Consider the following 14,815-nt stretch of genomic DNA (forward strand, 5'->3'; position numbering starts at 1 on the left):
GGCCTATCATATCCGACATATATTTCCTTCTCTTTTCCTTCAGTTAAACTACAATCCCCTCCCATCACATGCATTTCTCTGGAAAATATAATTAGATCACAATATCCCCATTTTGTTTATAGGTGTCTAAATATGTAGTATATATTGCTTGTTTGTTTGTTCATCTTGTCTTTGCTTCCTTTCTCTGTCTCCCCAAAACCCTTTCCTGTATGCTCATCTCACCTCATTTTCTGAACCGCTTTATCCTCATTAGGGTCGCGGGGGGTGCTGGAGCCTCTCCCAGCTGACTCTGGGCCAGAAGCGGGGGACACCCTGAATTGGTGGCCAGCCAATCGCAAGGCACAAGGAGACAGTCAACTATGTACACTCACACCAATACATAGGGGCAATTTAGAGTGTACAATCAGCCTACCATGCATGAATGTGGGCGGAAACCGGAGTACCCGGCGGAAACCCACAGAGGCCCGGGGAGAACATGCAAACTCCACACAGGTGGACGTGACCTGGATTTGAACCGAGGACCCCAGAGCTGTGAGGCCAATGCGCTAAACGCTTGCACCACCTTCCTCTATGCTGCTTTCCCATAATAAATAAAACAATGTGAACAACTACAATGGGAGCACAACAGACTCCCATGTGTCACATTAAAACTGTTCAGTCTATAAGGACATTCAGATTCTCCAGCAGATGAACACCAAGGATGGCCAAATGTTTGTACCTGGCGGATTTTATTAAAAAATATATATTACAGACTCTATTTTTCACCTCTCACATATTAGTTTTTTTCTGATATTTTATATATTTACTTGAAATTGCTAATTCATATAATCAGCTATTAGTGAAGGAAATCACAAGCAATGGGCGCGTCAATGTCTTGGAAATAAGTATGTTAGGTAAATGTAGAAGTGATGTCGCTAATAACACTTGCCAATACAGTGGAATGCCATCATTACTGTTTGCGACCATATTCTAGTAATGAGACATTGTTCAGCTGATGAGTTTTTCCTATTGTCCTGAAATGTCTGACACTTTTTATACCACATTTGAACCAAAGAGTTTAATTTGATCTTTTGCAAAAAGAAAACCAAACAAAACCACAACAACAAAAACAGGACACAGAAATAAAAATAGTAAGAGTAAAGAAACTACTGATAGAATGTATTATTCTTATTTTTTTATTCATACGGGGTATTAAAATGTTCACAATTTGTTTTGAATAATTAGAACAGAATGTGGGCTTCAATTAGTCTTATAAGTTCTGATCTGCACCGGTTTGCACATGCTAACGAACTATGCACAGTTTTGACATTTCAGCACATATCCCAGGTGGATTTCTGGAGCATTTTACTCTTTCTCTAAAAGCACTGTGGCTCAGAAACTGTTTGCAAGAGAAAAAGAAAATAAATGTCACCGAACAGACACAACATTTCTGGTGCAATAGCAAAATCTGCTCATCTTTAGGGAAACTTTTCCATCCATGACTATTTTTTTCAATGAAGACAATGCTGGGGGATTGGGCTCACAAGGCCAACCCTTGATGGATATGCTTTAAAATTAAATAATCACTTATGAACTAATGAATATGAGGGCTGGCCTGATTGTAGGAGAGCCACTGCATCAGCATTGAGACAAGTCATTGAGCCCCCTATTTGCTCTGGGGCTTTACCCCTACTTGCATCCCTCCTTTGAGCTGTTTGTGGGTGTTTTTGTCAATTATATGTATCTTATGAATATTGAAAATAAACAGGAATGATCCTTAATGGCAAAAGCAATATTGGCTTCTACAATACATACAGTGGCACCTCGACATACGAGTGCCCCGACATATGAGCAATTTGAGATACAAGTAAAATTTTGAGCAGATATTTATCTTGAGATACGAGACAAATTTCGACCAACGAGCAGACAGCGGACGCGAGAGGCTGCTCATAAGAACATCATGGGCACTGTCTCTCTCCCCGCAACTCCCTTGTGTAATGTCTCTCTGGTCGCAACTCCCTCGTGTAATGTCTCTACGAGCACTGGGCGGAGCGTTGCATTTTTTTTCTGTTTTTTTCCCGTTAGTCTGTGCGAATGGCGGATCTTAAGTTTAGTGTAAAATTAGATTAAATTTATTTTTGAGTGTGTCTGCATCGTAATCCAAGTTTATTTAAATTTGTTTCTGTTATGTTACGAGCGTGTTGCCGTGCAAAAAGTCCCCCCCTCGTCCCCTCTCTCTGTCACTCTTTCTCCCTTCTGCGAAATCCATCTAATTTTAGAATTTTAAACACATTTTAGTAATATTAAACCACCAGTAATTTGTTACTTTGTTAATAGATGGCGAACTAGAACAAATAAAAATGTTTTTCTAATCCAATATCCCGTTTTGGGTGTTTTTTCAGAGGGTTGGAACAAATTAATTTGTTTTTAGTTCCTTTCTATGGGAAACGTTCGTTTGAGTTACGAGAAAATCGACATACGCGAGGTACCACTGTATATACATTACTCATTAAAGAATGGTCCAGGCACAGCTGCAATTGTAATACAATTGTCAGGTTAAGAAAGAAACTGGCGAAGAACTATTCAAAATAAAAAGGTGTAAATGACATATTCTTGAGTACCTATTTCCACAATGGAAGGGGGTAATTGAATGGACTCCCATTGGAGGCTCTCAAATGGCATGGTAGACATCCAATTGTAAGAAAACAATGGAAAATCTACAATACTTTACTAACACATCACATTCCAAGTCAGGTGTGAAGGCATGAATAGAAAAAGAGACGAACACATATTTTCCCCGTTGACTCATTCTTTGCACTGTCCCCATTTCTCTACAATACGGCACAGAGAAAGGAAAAAGAAGCTCAGATCATTTTCCTGTTGCAAAACATAGCAGATGAATCCCAGAATTTTTTTCTTTGCTTCCTTTTTCTATTTCGAGCGGCTCTAAAATAGGATGCTTAATGTATTCGATGATGCATACTAAATCTTGAGTGCATGTGAGGTTAGGCGGCGTGGGCATCAGGCTGACAGCATTGTTAATAATTCATCCGTAATACACACCACTGTGCCATAAGATAACCTTTTAACACGTGGCTGAGTGTCAGGGAAATTGATACATACTCGTGTAGACACAAGCACGCATTGGTGAGAGCGCTCACAAGGTTTGTTTCTTTTTTATGTGGAAAATGCATGGAGAGTGCAAACATTAATTTGCTTGAGGGTGTTCACTGGTTCTGAGGGAGTTGAGCTTTGTGTGTTTATAACAAATGGAGCACTGTGTTTGGGGGGTGTTGCGGAAAGATACATTTGTATTTCTCAATAATGTAAATGCCATTAACATATAACATGGTCAAAGTTTATAATTCATTTGAATTTGTTTCCCCTTAAAACTAAATTAAACAGTTTTTGAAAATTTCTTTTGATTTTGATTAATTGATCATGCTGATCAGGCTAGTACAAATACAACCAATCTATGAATCTTATCGACTCCAGATAAATATTGGCAACATCTATTCATTCATTCATTTTCTGAACCGCTTCATCCTCACTAGGGTCGCGGGGGTGCTGGAGCCTATCCCAGCTGACTTCGGGCCAGAGGCGGGGGACACCCTGAATTGGTGGGCAGCCAATCGCAGGGCACAAGGAGACAAACAACCATTCACACTCATACTCATACCTAGGGACAATTTAGAGTGTCCAATCCGCCTACCATGCATGTCTTTGGAATGTGGGAGGAAACCGAAGTACCAGTTGAAAACCACTGCAGGCCCAGTGAGAACATTTAAACTCCTCAAAGCTGGATTTGAACCCAGGACCCCAGAGCTCTAGCTTGGCAACAGATTTAGAAAATAAAAGAAAATAACAGAAGATGCCGTTTATACATTATTTTAAAAAGCACCAATGTTGTAAAACTGTTAGTTTTTCTTGTTTGGTGTGTGGAATGAGTAAGAAAAAGACAAATAACAATGGTTATAACCTTGAAAAATTAATTTTGACTTGTACTTTCCAATGATTCTCCATAACAGTGGTTATCTTTCTCTATTTCCGTTGCCTTCATAAATTTGTGCACTCCTCAAAGCAAAAGGAAATATTGTTAAATATGTCTGAAAGGCTCCCAATAAATGCTTGTGATACTACTGACCACTTCCTGCATTAAACATTTTTTCTTTACTTATATCGAAAAGAAATGGCTGAATGTTAAGACTATCCGTATGTATACATGTGCATCTATGTGTATGTATCAGTGGCGGGCCGTCAGGGTCTTCAAGGCCTTCTCTGCTGGCCTAAGAAATATCTGAATCATATTATATTTTGTCCATCAATACTTATTATTCCAAATGGTCTGTTAGCTTCCTTTCATTGCTTTTCCCCCTGGTTGCACTGCTTCCAGATGTGTGTTTTCATATTGAAGCATTTAACCAATCACATTTCAGCTGTTATTTGTTGCCAGATCAGATCTGCCTCAAAGCCTTCACAATCAGTTCTGCAGGGTCTGCTGCATTAAACAAGACTGTTGCTTTTAACCAATCAGATTTCGAGTTGGCAACCCCACAATGATTTTTCATAGGCGTTAGAATTTTGCTGGCTGGGATACTTCATTGCTTTCACCAACTATGATTGGCTAGTAGGCGGGCCAAAGCCCGGATGTGGAGGCAGCCAGAAATCGCAAACTCCACCCACAATGGCTGACAGATTTGGTTGCAGATTTGTTCACAAAGCTATTTTCCAGACTGACTTTTCCAGAAAAAAATGGACATCATTAAGAAAGGGCGGTCAACTCCAAAGCTAGCAAGCCTGTTACAGCCGGGAAAATGGTGTGTGCGCCACTTTCATTGCGCTAACTTAGCTGCACAAACAAATATATTGTTGTGTTTATTTAAAGCCATTTTCAAGACGGACTATGCCGGAAATATGACAGGACAGGCTCAACTTTCATCATTAGCTTCGAAGGCGATAGGAAAGAAGGAAGAAAGGAGGATGGATAGTGTACAGTTAAAAAGAATTTTTGGTGAGTAGAATACGGCTATATTCCTAAATAATATTTCAATTGTGGGCCCGGTTCTGATATCTGAAAAGCTCTAGCGTTTATATTTAAGCTCCAGTGTTTGTATTTAATCACTAAATGCTGCTAGGATGTGGATTTTACCCCAGTTTATTTTTTTCCGTTTCGCCATTGACGTCCATCGCTGTCTTTTCCCGAGGAAATCCTCACCCTCTTGCCACTGGAACAACGCAATTTCCCGAATACGGGATGAATAAAGTTATCCAATCCAATACAATCCAATCCAATCCAAATCACCCCCTGGCCTGGTTGTAATGTTTCAAAAGCTCCAGTATTTGTATTCAGTCAATAAATGCTGCTAGGAAGTGGATTTCACCTAATTTTAGTGCATTTTTTGTCATTTCACGTATGGACGTATCGACGTTCATCGCTGTCTTTTTACCGGGGAAATGATACTCCAGGCCCGGTTCTGATATCTAAAAAGCTCCAGTATTTGTATTTAATCAATAAATGCTGTTTTGGGCTGGATTTTACCCCATTTTCGGGCAATGTTTGCCCGTACGCCATTGACGTTCATCGCTGTCTTTTCCCGGGAAAATCGCCCCCCGGCCTGGTTTTAATGTGTGAAAAGCTCCCGTATTTGTATTTAATCATGAAATGCTGCTAGGAAGTGGATTTTACCCCATTTTTGTGCATTAATTTATTGATTATTTTTTATGTGTCGCAGCTCTAGCTGCAGTAGAGGTTTTATAGCCATAAAATAGTTTTTGAGGGTTGGATTGATACTTTGAAGGCGCTACGAGAAAATGCACCGACCGCCACTGATAATATATATTTAGCAACGCTTATTTATTAATTTATTTATTAACTTATTTTTTACCTATTTATTTATGTCTAAAATGTATTTTCCCGTGTCTGTATTCTCACCCTCTTGCTACTGTGACAGTGAAATTTCCCGAATACGGGATGAATAAAGTTATCTAATCTAATATAGTGTCAAAAAGGAACTTCTCTTCCAGTCTAATTTTAACTCAGACAGCAGCTTGATGAGGTTGAGCAGATGAGATGTTCCCCCAGCAGCTATATTGATTTAGTTCAACACTCCCAGTGTTGATGACTGAAGCACACCACTAAGCTGCATGCACTAACACGTGATTTGATGGGCTTGCTCATAGACAAGATGGTACACCAAACACCATGCTCAAATCTGTGAATATTAATAGCTGTGGTGTCTGTTATGTTGTTGATCACATTAGTAACTAATGCAGACAAACACAATCTAACTCAGACATTGGTAAACTACAGCCGGAGGTCCGTATTGGCCTTTTATGTGTCCAAACCTTTTGTAGAATTTCATTTTATTCACACATTATTTGATGCATAAAACAGGCTAAAATTAGTCCTACTTCATACATGCCAAAGCCACCATGGTCAACCAAACCATGGACACTTTCCCACCAGGGTGTGAAGCCCACTGAAAGATGTTTTTTGATAGTTCCCTTTATTTTAATTCATTCATGTAGCCATTTATATTGCAAAGACAAAGACGGTGTTGCATTAGGAGCAAGTGGGATTCAGTAACTTGCTCAAGGATGATTAAATGATGTCACCAGGGAGGGGAACCCAACCCAAAATCTCTGAGTTAGGCAATGACTATCTTTGCACTGAACCACGCCTTCCTAATTGTCTGTTCGCATGAACACGGCATCCATCTATACCTTTCCGGATGTCATATTTTAGAACGCATTGTGGCACTGGAGTCAAACAGTTTTGCCCATCCATGAGGAAGCGTAGGTTTTAACAACTTCCTACGGCATAAGGAGCCATTTCACAGAATGGAGTGTCTCTGCCTATTACCGCTTCATGTAAGTGTACATACACCAGACTCACAGGGACCACTGTATTGACCTTCAAGTTAAATCGTTCAAACATGATTGATGTACATACTGTATGCGTGTGTGCACAAATATGCCATTGTCATTTCACTGAAGCATAAAGGTAAGAGTCAATTGTCTGTCCTTTGCTATTATCAGTGGGTATGTAGAATGTGTGACATTATATCGTTCCAATTAAAAGAAACAATGACTGAAATATTGTACTCAATACTAATGCTGGAATGATGATTCCCACTCAGGGGTGGAGTAATTGTGAATGGTTGTCTGTCTTTGTGCGCGCCCTACGACTGGCTTGTGAGCAGTTTGGAGTGTAGTCTGCCCTATATCTGAAGTTGGCTGGGAAATGCTCAAGCACACCGTGAACCAGACAAGGATAAATGGTATGGAAAATAAAGGGTCCTAACACATCTATTTGAGTTTGACTTAATTTTGTTTACAACATGTTTTTAATTTACAGTACAAAAGTGTTGACAATTAGTATATATTTCTGTATATATTTTTGGAACAATAGGTAGAAAGATCCCTTGATATTAGTCTAAAAAATGTGCACATCTTGGTAGAAAAACCAAAATCTGGTTTAAATAGTTAAAATAAATGTTAATATGTCAATGATAATAAATATTTAATAATAAATATAAATTCTAATTTGCATGTTCATTCCATTATGAAATACTACTGGTAGTAGCTTTCCATCCCAATTGTGAAGGAAAAGACGCTTCCATGCAGTGAATCAGCTGTATTTAATTTCAATTTTGCCACTAGCTCTTCCTGAGCCAAATTTTATGTAAAATATTCATGTTGTCTGTGCGTACAAGCTCCATGTTGAAAATGTAGTAAGGTAAATACCACTGTGCAGAAGACAACCTCGCAGAACTTCATTAATGTGACAATAAGGAATACTTTAAAAATAATGACATATTAACATAAGTGTGGTAACTGTAATGGTGTGAACTGTGAGCTCTAATATAGCGGTGTGATAAAAGCTCTGTTGGCTAGCAACTTGTTTTGCCGTACATTTTTGAAAATGATAAAGATCACAGTTCAAGACATACATTTTCCGTAAATATGCTGGAATGCACTGCAAAGGGAAACAAAAAACACAACAAGAGATGTGGAACTTTGCTCATTTTTTTTATCTGTAACCGAAAACTACCATTTCTTTGTGGCTACTTAATTGACTATATATGGCAATAATTAAATGGACTTTTTAGGAAAAATCTTCTTGCTGAACCCAAGAGAGTAAATTCATAGTCTTAAAAGAAAGGACGTAAATAAATAAATGATTAAATGCTGTTGACACAAATTTGCATCGTTTTTATATGGACGCTTAGTGCGCAGATATTAGGCTTCTATTCTATTCATGTTTATATGAGGCAGTAAAAAATGACTGTTGATGGTCAAAATTAAACCCATCAGGCTACTTTTACAGGGATTATGTTTAAACCAGACAGTTGACAATACCCTATCTCTTTAAATCTCAAGGAACAGACATTTTACACACAATTCACTTTCACATTTCCTCATGGCCACTCAAAGTCTTTGACACCACACAATCTCTCATAGCCACTGAGGGTGATGGATCAAGATATGTTCATGGAGCAGCAGCCACATGCATGATTTCACTAACTCACAGAAACAAAAGCAGCACAGCATAGCATTATACTACTATTGAATTGCGCAAAACATTCACTCTTCAATTAATCCTGTGTCTAAGACAGTACCTGGTGGTGGTAACTGCCCTCTCGTCGGTATGAGGTCTGAACAGGAAAAAATCAGGGGTAAATAGTGAGGAAGGGATTAATAGGTTATAGGAAAGAATAAAACTAAAAACACACGGTCAGATAAAAAAGTTCGCCAACAACTTTGAAATAAAAAAAAACAAGGAAAACTGTGGTTTGCTCTATTTTTCAGAAAACATGCGGGAGACCCTTTCTGAATTGCAGTGCCGCTAGTTTACGGACACATTGTGTTTCGGAAATATAATATAACGATGTAAATATAACATAAATACAGAAACATTCACCGTCAGCTGTGAAACTCTAAAAACTGTAATGGATAAAGATTTTTAAAATATTAAGTTAGTTTTGGATGTAGGATTTGGTAAATTAAATTACAAGACATACGTACTGCTTCAACATCATGCGAAAACCTACATTATATAACATAGAAAATGAATTAGTATGAATCTTTTTTTTTAATGATCCATTTTATTTTTCTAAGTAGAGCCAAAAATATTGGTGGAAGTTTTGACTAAAGGCGAAGTATTTAGCATACCTGCGATATACTCATGCGTGAACGTGTGACTATTACAATTCTCTCATGTGATCAATATGGTATACAACTATCTGTTCAATCATCACTTATCATAACCATAAATAACTGTTTTTGAAAGTCAAGCTGTGTATTGAATTCTTTGTTTTTGTTTTTTTTAATATGGGCAAGTCAAACCAGTCAGTAAAATCTACATAGCACACCCGATGCAGAAATGGATTCTTTTAATTAACCTCTGAATGCTGAACGCTCTAGTTTTAAAGGGCAAATATAACCCAAAGGTTCCCTTCTGGTGCAATGATCCTTGCTCATCTCCTCTCTGCTCATTAGTCTTTGCAACATGCATGATTAGCAATGACCAAGGGCTATTGGGCAGTGAGAAAAATAAATGAGCCAAGACCCACACAGATGGGATTCCATTTTCTTGTCCTGAAGGGACAACTTAACACAATCAGTCCACTGTGTGATGAGTCACACGTTCAAGTTATGCAATTTTTATGAATTGAGAAGTGAAGCATGTTTTAGTAGTGTTTATCAAAGATTGTGATCAACAACCTCGGGATGTGGATGTAAATTTGAGGCTTTCTTACCTTGGAGCGGCTTTTGAAGGTTCTAAAGGCACCAGCTTTGAAGATGACCCTGTTCCTCTTACACAAAATGAAGACCACCATGCCGATTACCACAATCAGCAAGAATAGAGGTGTGAGGATCGCTATGATCCACAAGTTACTCTGCGGCATCTTCACCACAGCTGCACATAAATAAGAACCGTCATTAGCATGTGGAATTGGATGAATGTCAAACAGGAAAGGCAGCGCTGGGACAGCCTCAACCACACCAAACAGAGTATTCTGTTAACAAGAATATATATATGTATATATATATATATATATATATATATATATATATATGTATATATATATATATATATATATATACACATATACAGACGCTCCCCTACTTACGAACATACGACTTACGAACAACGGTACATACGAACATGTCTGCAAATTCGCGTTCATGTCGAAAAATGTTCGCAAGTTCGATTTTGTATTTTTTCCCTGTAGTGCTTCTTTCCGCCGCTAAATCGATGCCTGGCGCTGTGAGAGCTCAGCTCACCCAGCATCTACCTTCTTCTGTCCAATGCGGAAGTGCGTGAACGGATGTATCTCCAGTGCGCAAAGAACCTTTTTCATTTGTATCATTAAATATCTCGTACATCCATTATTGAATATGGTTGGTAAAAAGCGAAAGGCTTCTATTGAGGGAGATGCAAGGAAGAGGCAAGCCATTTCATTTGAAACAAGTGGCAATAATAACGAAGCTAACGATGCGCGTGAGAGTGGTGAGCGTTGCACATCTACAACTTGAATCGTTCGACCGTCAGTACCATTTATAAACATAAAGATCGAGCAGCAGGACCCAAATATTGAACGTTGCACAAAGTTTGCAAATCAATTGAATGATGCCATACAGTGCTACCGCATCATTTATGATGAAAAAAAGATAACTGCAATCGTCATTAGATAGCTTCTTTCGGTCAGTTTCTAGTAAATCTCTCTCTCTCTAATGTATGTATGCAGTACTGTATGTATTCTCTCCATTTTATTAAATGTTTTTTCAGTACAAACCAATGCGTGTTACTTATACAAGCCTTAAACATACAAATGCACTTATATAAACCTTCAATATACTTATATAGGCCTTAAACACAAATTATAATACAAAATATAGCACTGAATCAACTTACAAACAAATTCAACTTATGAACAATCGCTCGGAACCTAACTCGTTCGTAAGTAGGGGAGCGTCTGTATATATATATATATATATAAGTGTAAGTGCTTTATATATATATACATATATATATATATATATATATATATATATATATATATATATATATATATATATATAAAGCACTTACACTTCTGCATTTTGGACAGCACTGTGGTGCATGTGTGCCTCAGCCAAAGTCAAGTTTCCTATTTTATTTTTCATGCTTCTTTTACAAGATCTGTTCATCAGTTAGTTAATCACATGAAAATGGGGGGCAAAGCCCAGTGACTAAGTGGTTAGCGCATCGGCCTTATATATCTGAAATTGAGGGTTCAATTCCACGTTCGGACCATCCCGTGTGGAGTTTGCAAGTTTTTCCTGGGCTTGCCTGGGTTCTCTCTGGGTATTCCGGTTTCCTCCCACAAAACATACATGGCAGACTGGTTGGACATTTTAAATTGCTCCTAGGTATAAGTGTAAGCTTGAATGGTTGTCCGTCTCCTTGTGCCTGTAGTTGGCTGGGATAAGCTCCAGCACCCACCACGATCTTTGTGAGGATAAGCAGTATGGAAAATGGATGAAAAAACGGGGATGGCGAGATCCTGTGTCACACTTAAAATCAGGGACATACATTTGCATGTCCATGAGCTCTTTCATTAACTGCATTCATCAGGTGGACTTTTTCTTGAAATGCATACTGATCAGGATAACCCATTAAAGCATTGCATTAAAAAGGGAATCTTAAATTGCTCATACTGGGGCTTAAGCATAACCCTGCTGTTTGTAAAATATGTTCAGATGTCTTAACAGGCCTTCAAATTGATAGTATGCATTTTAGGACTGTTTGTAGTAAGTCTGACAGAGGTCCTTTACATTTGCATAGGTTTATAACCTGACTATTCAGGAAGATAAATGTGTTTTTTGTGAGGCTCCAGTTAATAAACCATGGATTCTAAGAAAACAGGTGGAGGAAAATAGATTGGAAGGCACATCAAGTGCTCTTCAGCTTCAATATGAATAATATTGAGAAGACATGAAAAATCTCTGGGACCACTAAAGGGCACTATTTCTCCTGAGCCACCTTGAGTGGGTTCTACTTGAAGTGACAAACATTGTTATAATAATAATAATCGTGCACCGACACACAATTTTTTCTTTAGTTGTTGCCCTCCCGTCCGCGAAAAAATAGGAAGAGCTTTACCGGTCCATGGTGAGAAAAAGGTTGGGGACCGCTGATCTAAATGATCACTCCTTAGTCATAGATCATTTTGGGTTGGTCGTATAGGGACGCAAAAAGTATGGGTACCCTTCACTATACTTGTCAAAAAAATCCACATATACTAAAATCCATGAATAATGTATTGTAGCTAGTAATATATTCTGAGAAACATCTTAAATATGATTGATGATCTGCTTTAACAGATACAAAATTTGAATATTGACAAAGTTCCCCATTAAAATCGTCTTGCTGTGTTACTTCGATTGAAATAACCTTAGAAATATAAAAGAAATTCTTCTGACATAGTGTACATATACTACATGGTCAGACATAATTGTAAGCAAAAGAGCTCCTTGTGCTTTATCATCTAACAAGATAATTATGTTTTGATTTATTATTGGTTCCCAGAATCTCCAGCAATTGGTATTGTACCTCAGCTTTAAATAACATCTGCTGCAGAGCCATCTTTGTCTTATAGCTCACGCCCTTTAACTGAACCATTTCTAAATTATAGACACACTGTAACAATAAATATATAGTAGTAGGGCATATTTGTTCATGTTCATTCCTTATCGGTAGTTAACATGCTCAGGCCAAGAGTGAGGAACAAGTGATGCAGGCAGCTCCTCTACCTCCTCTCCCTCCTCTCCATCTGTTTAAGCTCATGTTGTATTAATGTACATTATGTTCCCAACGCAGCATCTTTCTACTGATTTCTTTGGAGGCTTCACCTCCTGCCCATCTCTTCAAGTTAAAGATAACAATGTTTTTATCGACTGGTATGTCTGGGAATTAATGTACTACCGAAGTAAAAGTACTGGGCTCCATATTGTAAAGGTTAACTATAAGTGAAAGGCTGGTAATATTCTGTTTGTCAAATATGTCAATATATAACTGTCTCCTGAAATGTAAGACTTTTTACAATTGCCTTATCTTATTATGTTACACAATGAATGAAAACGAGTCCATGTTTTTTGAAGGGCAAGTTGAGTTTGTAATTAGCACTGTCATCTGCATACAAAAGAATGTTTTCTCCGACATTAAATTTGTTTACTTCTTTTACCAATGCAAACGGCAAATGAAGTGGGGAAGCGAGACATCAATCTGTTGAATGCCTTAGGAGTTGAAAACCAGTCATTCATGAATTTTCTGAACCGCTTACCCTCAAAAATGTTGTGGGGGGTGCTGGAGCCTATCCCAGCTAACTACAGGCACCAGGCGGTGGACACCCTGAATTGGTGGCCAGCCAATGGCAAGGCACAAGGAGACGGACAACCATAAACGCTCACACTCATACCTAGCGGCAATTTAAAGTGTTCGACCAGACTACCATCGATATTTTTGGGATGTGAGAGGAAACCGGAGCACCTAGAGAAAACCCACACAGGCTCTGGGAGAACTCCATCCTCCATTGGGCTGCCCTGAAAACCCATCAGTTAGGAAATAATATAACACAATAAATGATACAGGTTCCTTATTATTTACATGAACATAAAATCTAGCATTACTAAGCATTTTAATAACAGATAGCTCATTATATCCTAATTAACAGAATCAAGTACTTTCTGAAAATCTATAAAACAGACAAAGCAAACTTTCCTTCTCGTGCTTTGTTGCAGTGAGTAGAGAATAAGTATTTCTTCTTCCTAAATCTGTTTTGATGGTTACAAATTAGATTTTTGAATCCAAATAAACCATCAAGGTCTCATTAAAAACACTGAAATGTAGTTCTTGATTGAAATTTCAGTAGATTTAGTTAATCATTAATCAAGATTCTGAGTTCTAGTACAAGTTTAGTTACAGAATAAACTTGTATCAATCATTGGGGACAAAAATCTGCTCATAACAGACTGACATGACACTGAAATTATGAAGAAATGTACTCAGTTCCCAGGTGCAGAGCCTTCTTTAGTAAACAAAACTCAATATACATTAATAAATGAACATAAACTTACGTTCAGCCTGCACTTGCACAAAATAACCCAGAGTCAGCGCCATGGTCTGGGAATCCAGACTGCTCAACGTCTTGGCTGCCGTGGTTCCAGTGATGGGCGCGCCATTTAATTGTGCATAATATGTCATCTCTGCTGGGTTCTTGGGACCTGGCAGTCGACGCATGTTCACCATCTGAGAAAGAAGGATTTTATTTATTTATCAAATGTTTGATCTTTTGGTATGTATCGTGAATTGAAGTCACATCGACAAAATACATATATTTATTTTAAATATTCATCTTTTGCCGTTGTTGTTTTGTATGGATGTACTTTTGCATGTAGACCCTTGGTCAAATGTTTTGAGACACTTCCTCATTGAATTGAATTGAATTGAAATGAATGCTTTTATATGCATTATACAAGTATAATGAGATTTAAAGCTCTCACCAAGTGCGGAAATAACAACAGACAGACTCAAAATAATAATAATCTTATATTACATGAACATGGGCACATTTTCTTTCCGATGGGCCATTGTAACCTGTAATAATCTTTAAGAGACTCAACACACTACTACAACCAAGGGGACAACCATAAAAAATTGCAGCCTGTCATTAATGTATGTATTCAGTGTTCCCTCTAAGCTGCGCGCGTGCGCAATTGCGCACTACTCTCGTCCTCGCTGCGCAGCAGCAATCATATGGCGCGCAGTAAAAAAAAAAAAAAAAAAATC

The 14,815-nt window shown here is 38.1% G+C and overlaps 1 protein-coding gene across 3 annotated transcripts in view; it reads right to left on the reverse strand.

Annotated features, from left to right (window-relative positions):
- kiaa1549la (KIAA1549-like a) overlaps positions 1-14,815 on the reverse strand; it is a 99,627-nt gene that overhangs the window by 34,559 nt on the left and 50,253 nt on the right. For 2 of the 3 annotated variants that reach the window (XM_077595560.1, XM_077595559.1), the window contains exons 10-12: positions 14,104-14,275; positions 9,741-9,901; positions 8,601-8,636 (exon numbers count right to left, since the gene is read on the reverse strand). In XM_077595560.1, coding sequence (XP_077451686.1) covers positions 8,601-8,636; positions 9,741-9,901; positions 14,104-14,275 — 369 coding nt within the window. The remainder of the gene's footprint in view (positions 1-8,600; positions 8,637-9,740; positions 9,902-14,103; positions 14,276-14,815) is intronic. The other variant, XM_077595561.1, reaches the window with a different exon arrangement.

This window comes from Stigmatopora argus, chromosome 3, assembly GCF_051989625.1.
Source record: "Stigmatopora argus isolate UIUO_Sarg chromosome 3, RoL_Sarg_1.0, whole genome shotgun sequence".
Classification (NCBI taxonomy): domain Eukaryota; kingdom Metazoa; phylum Chordata; class Actinopteri; order Syngnathiformes; family Syngnathidae; genus Stigmatopora; species Stigmatopora argus.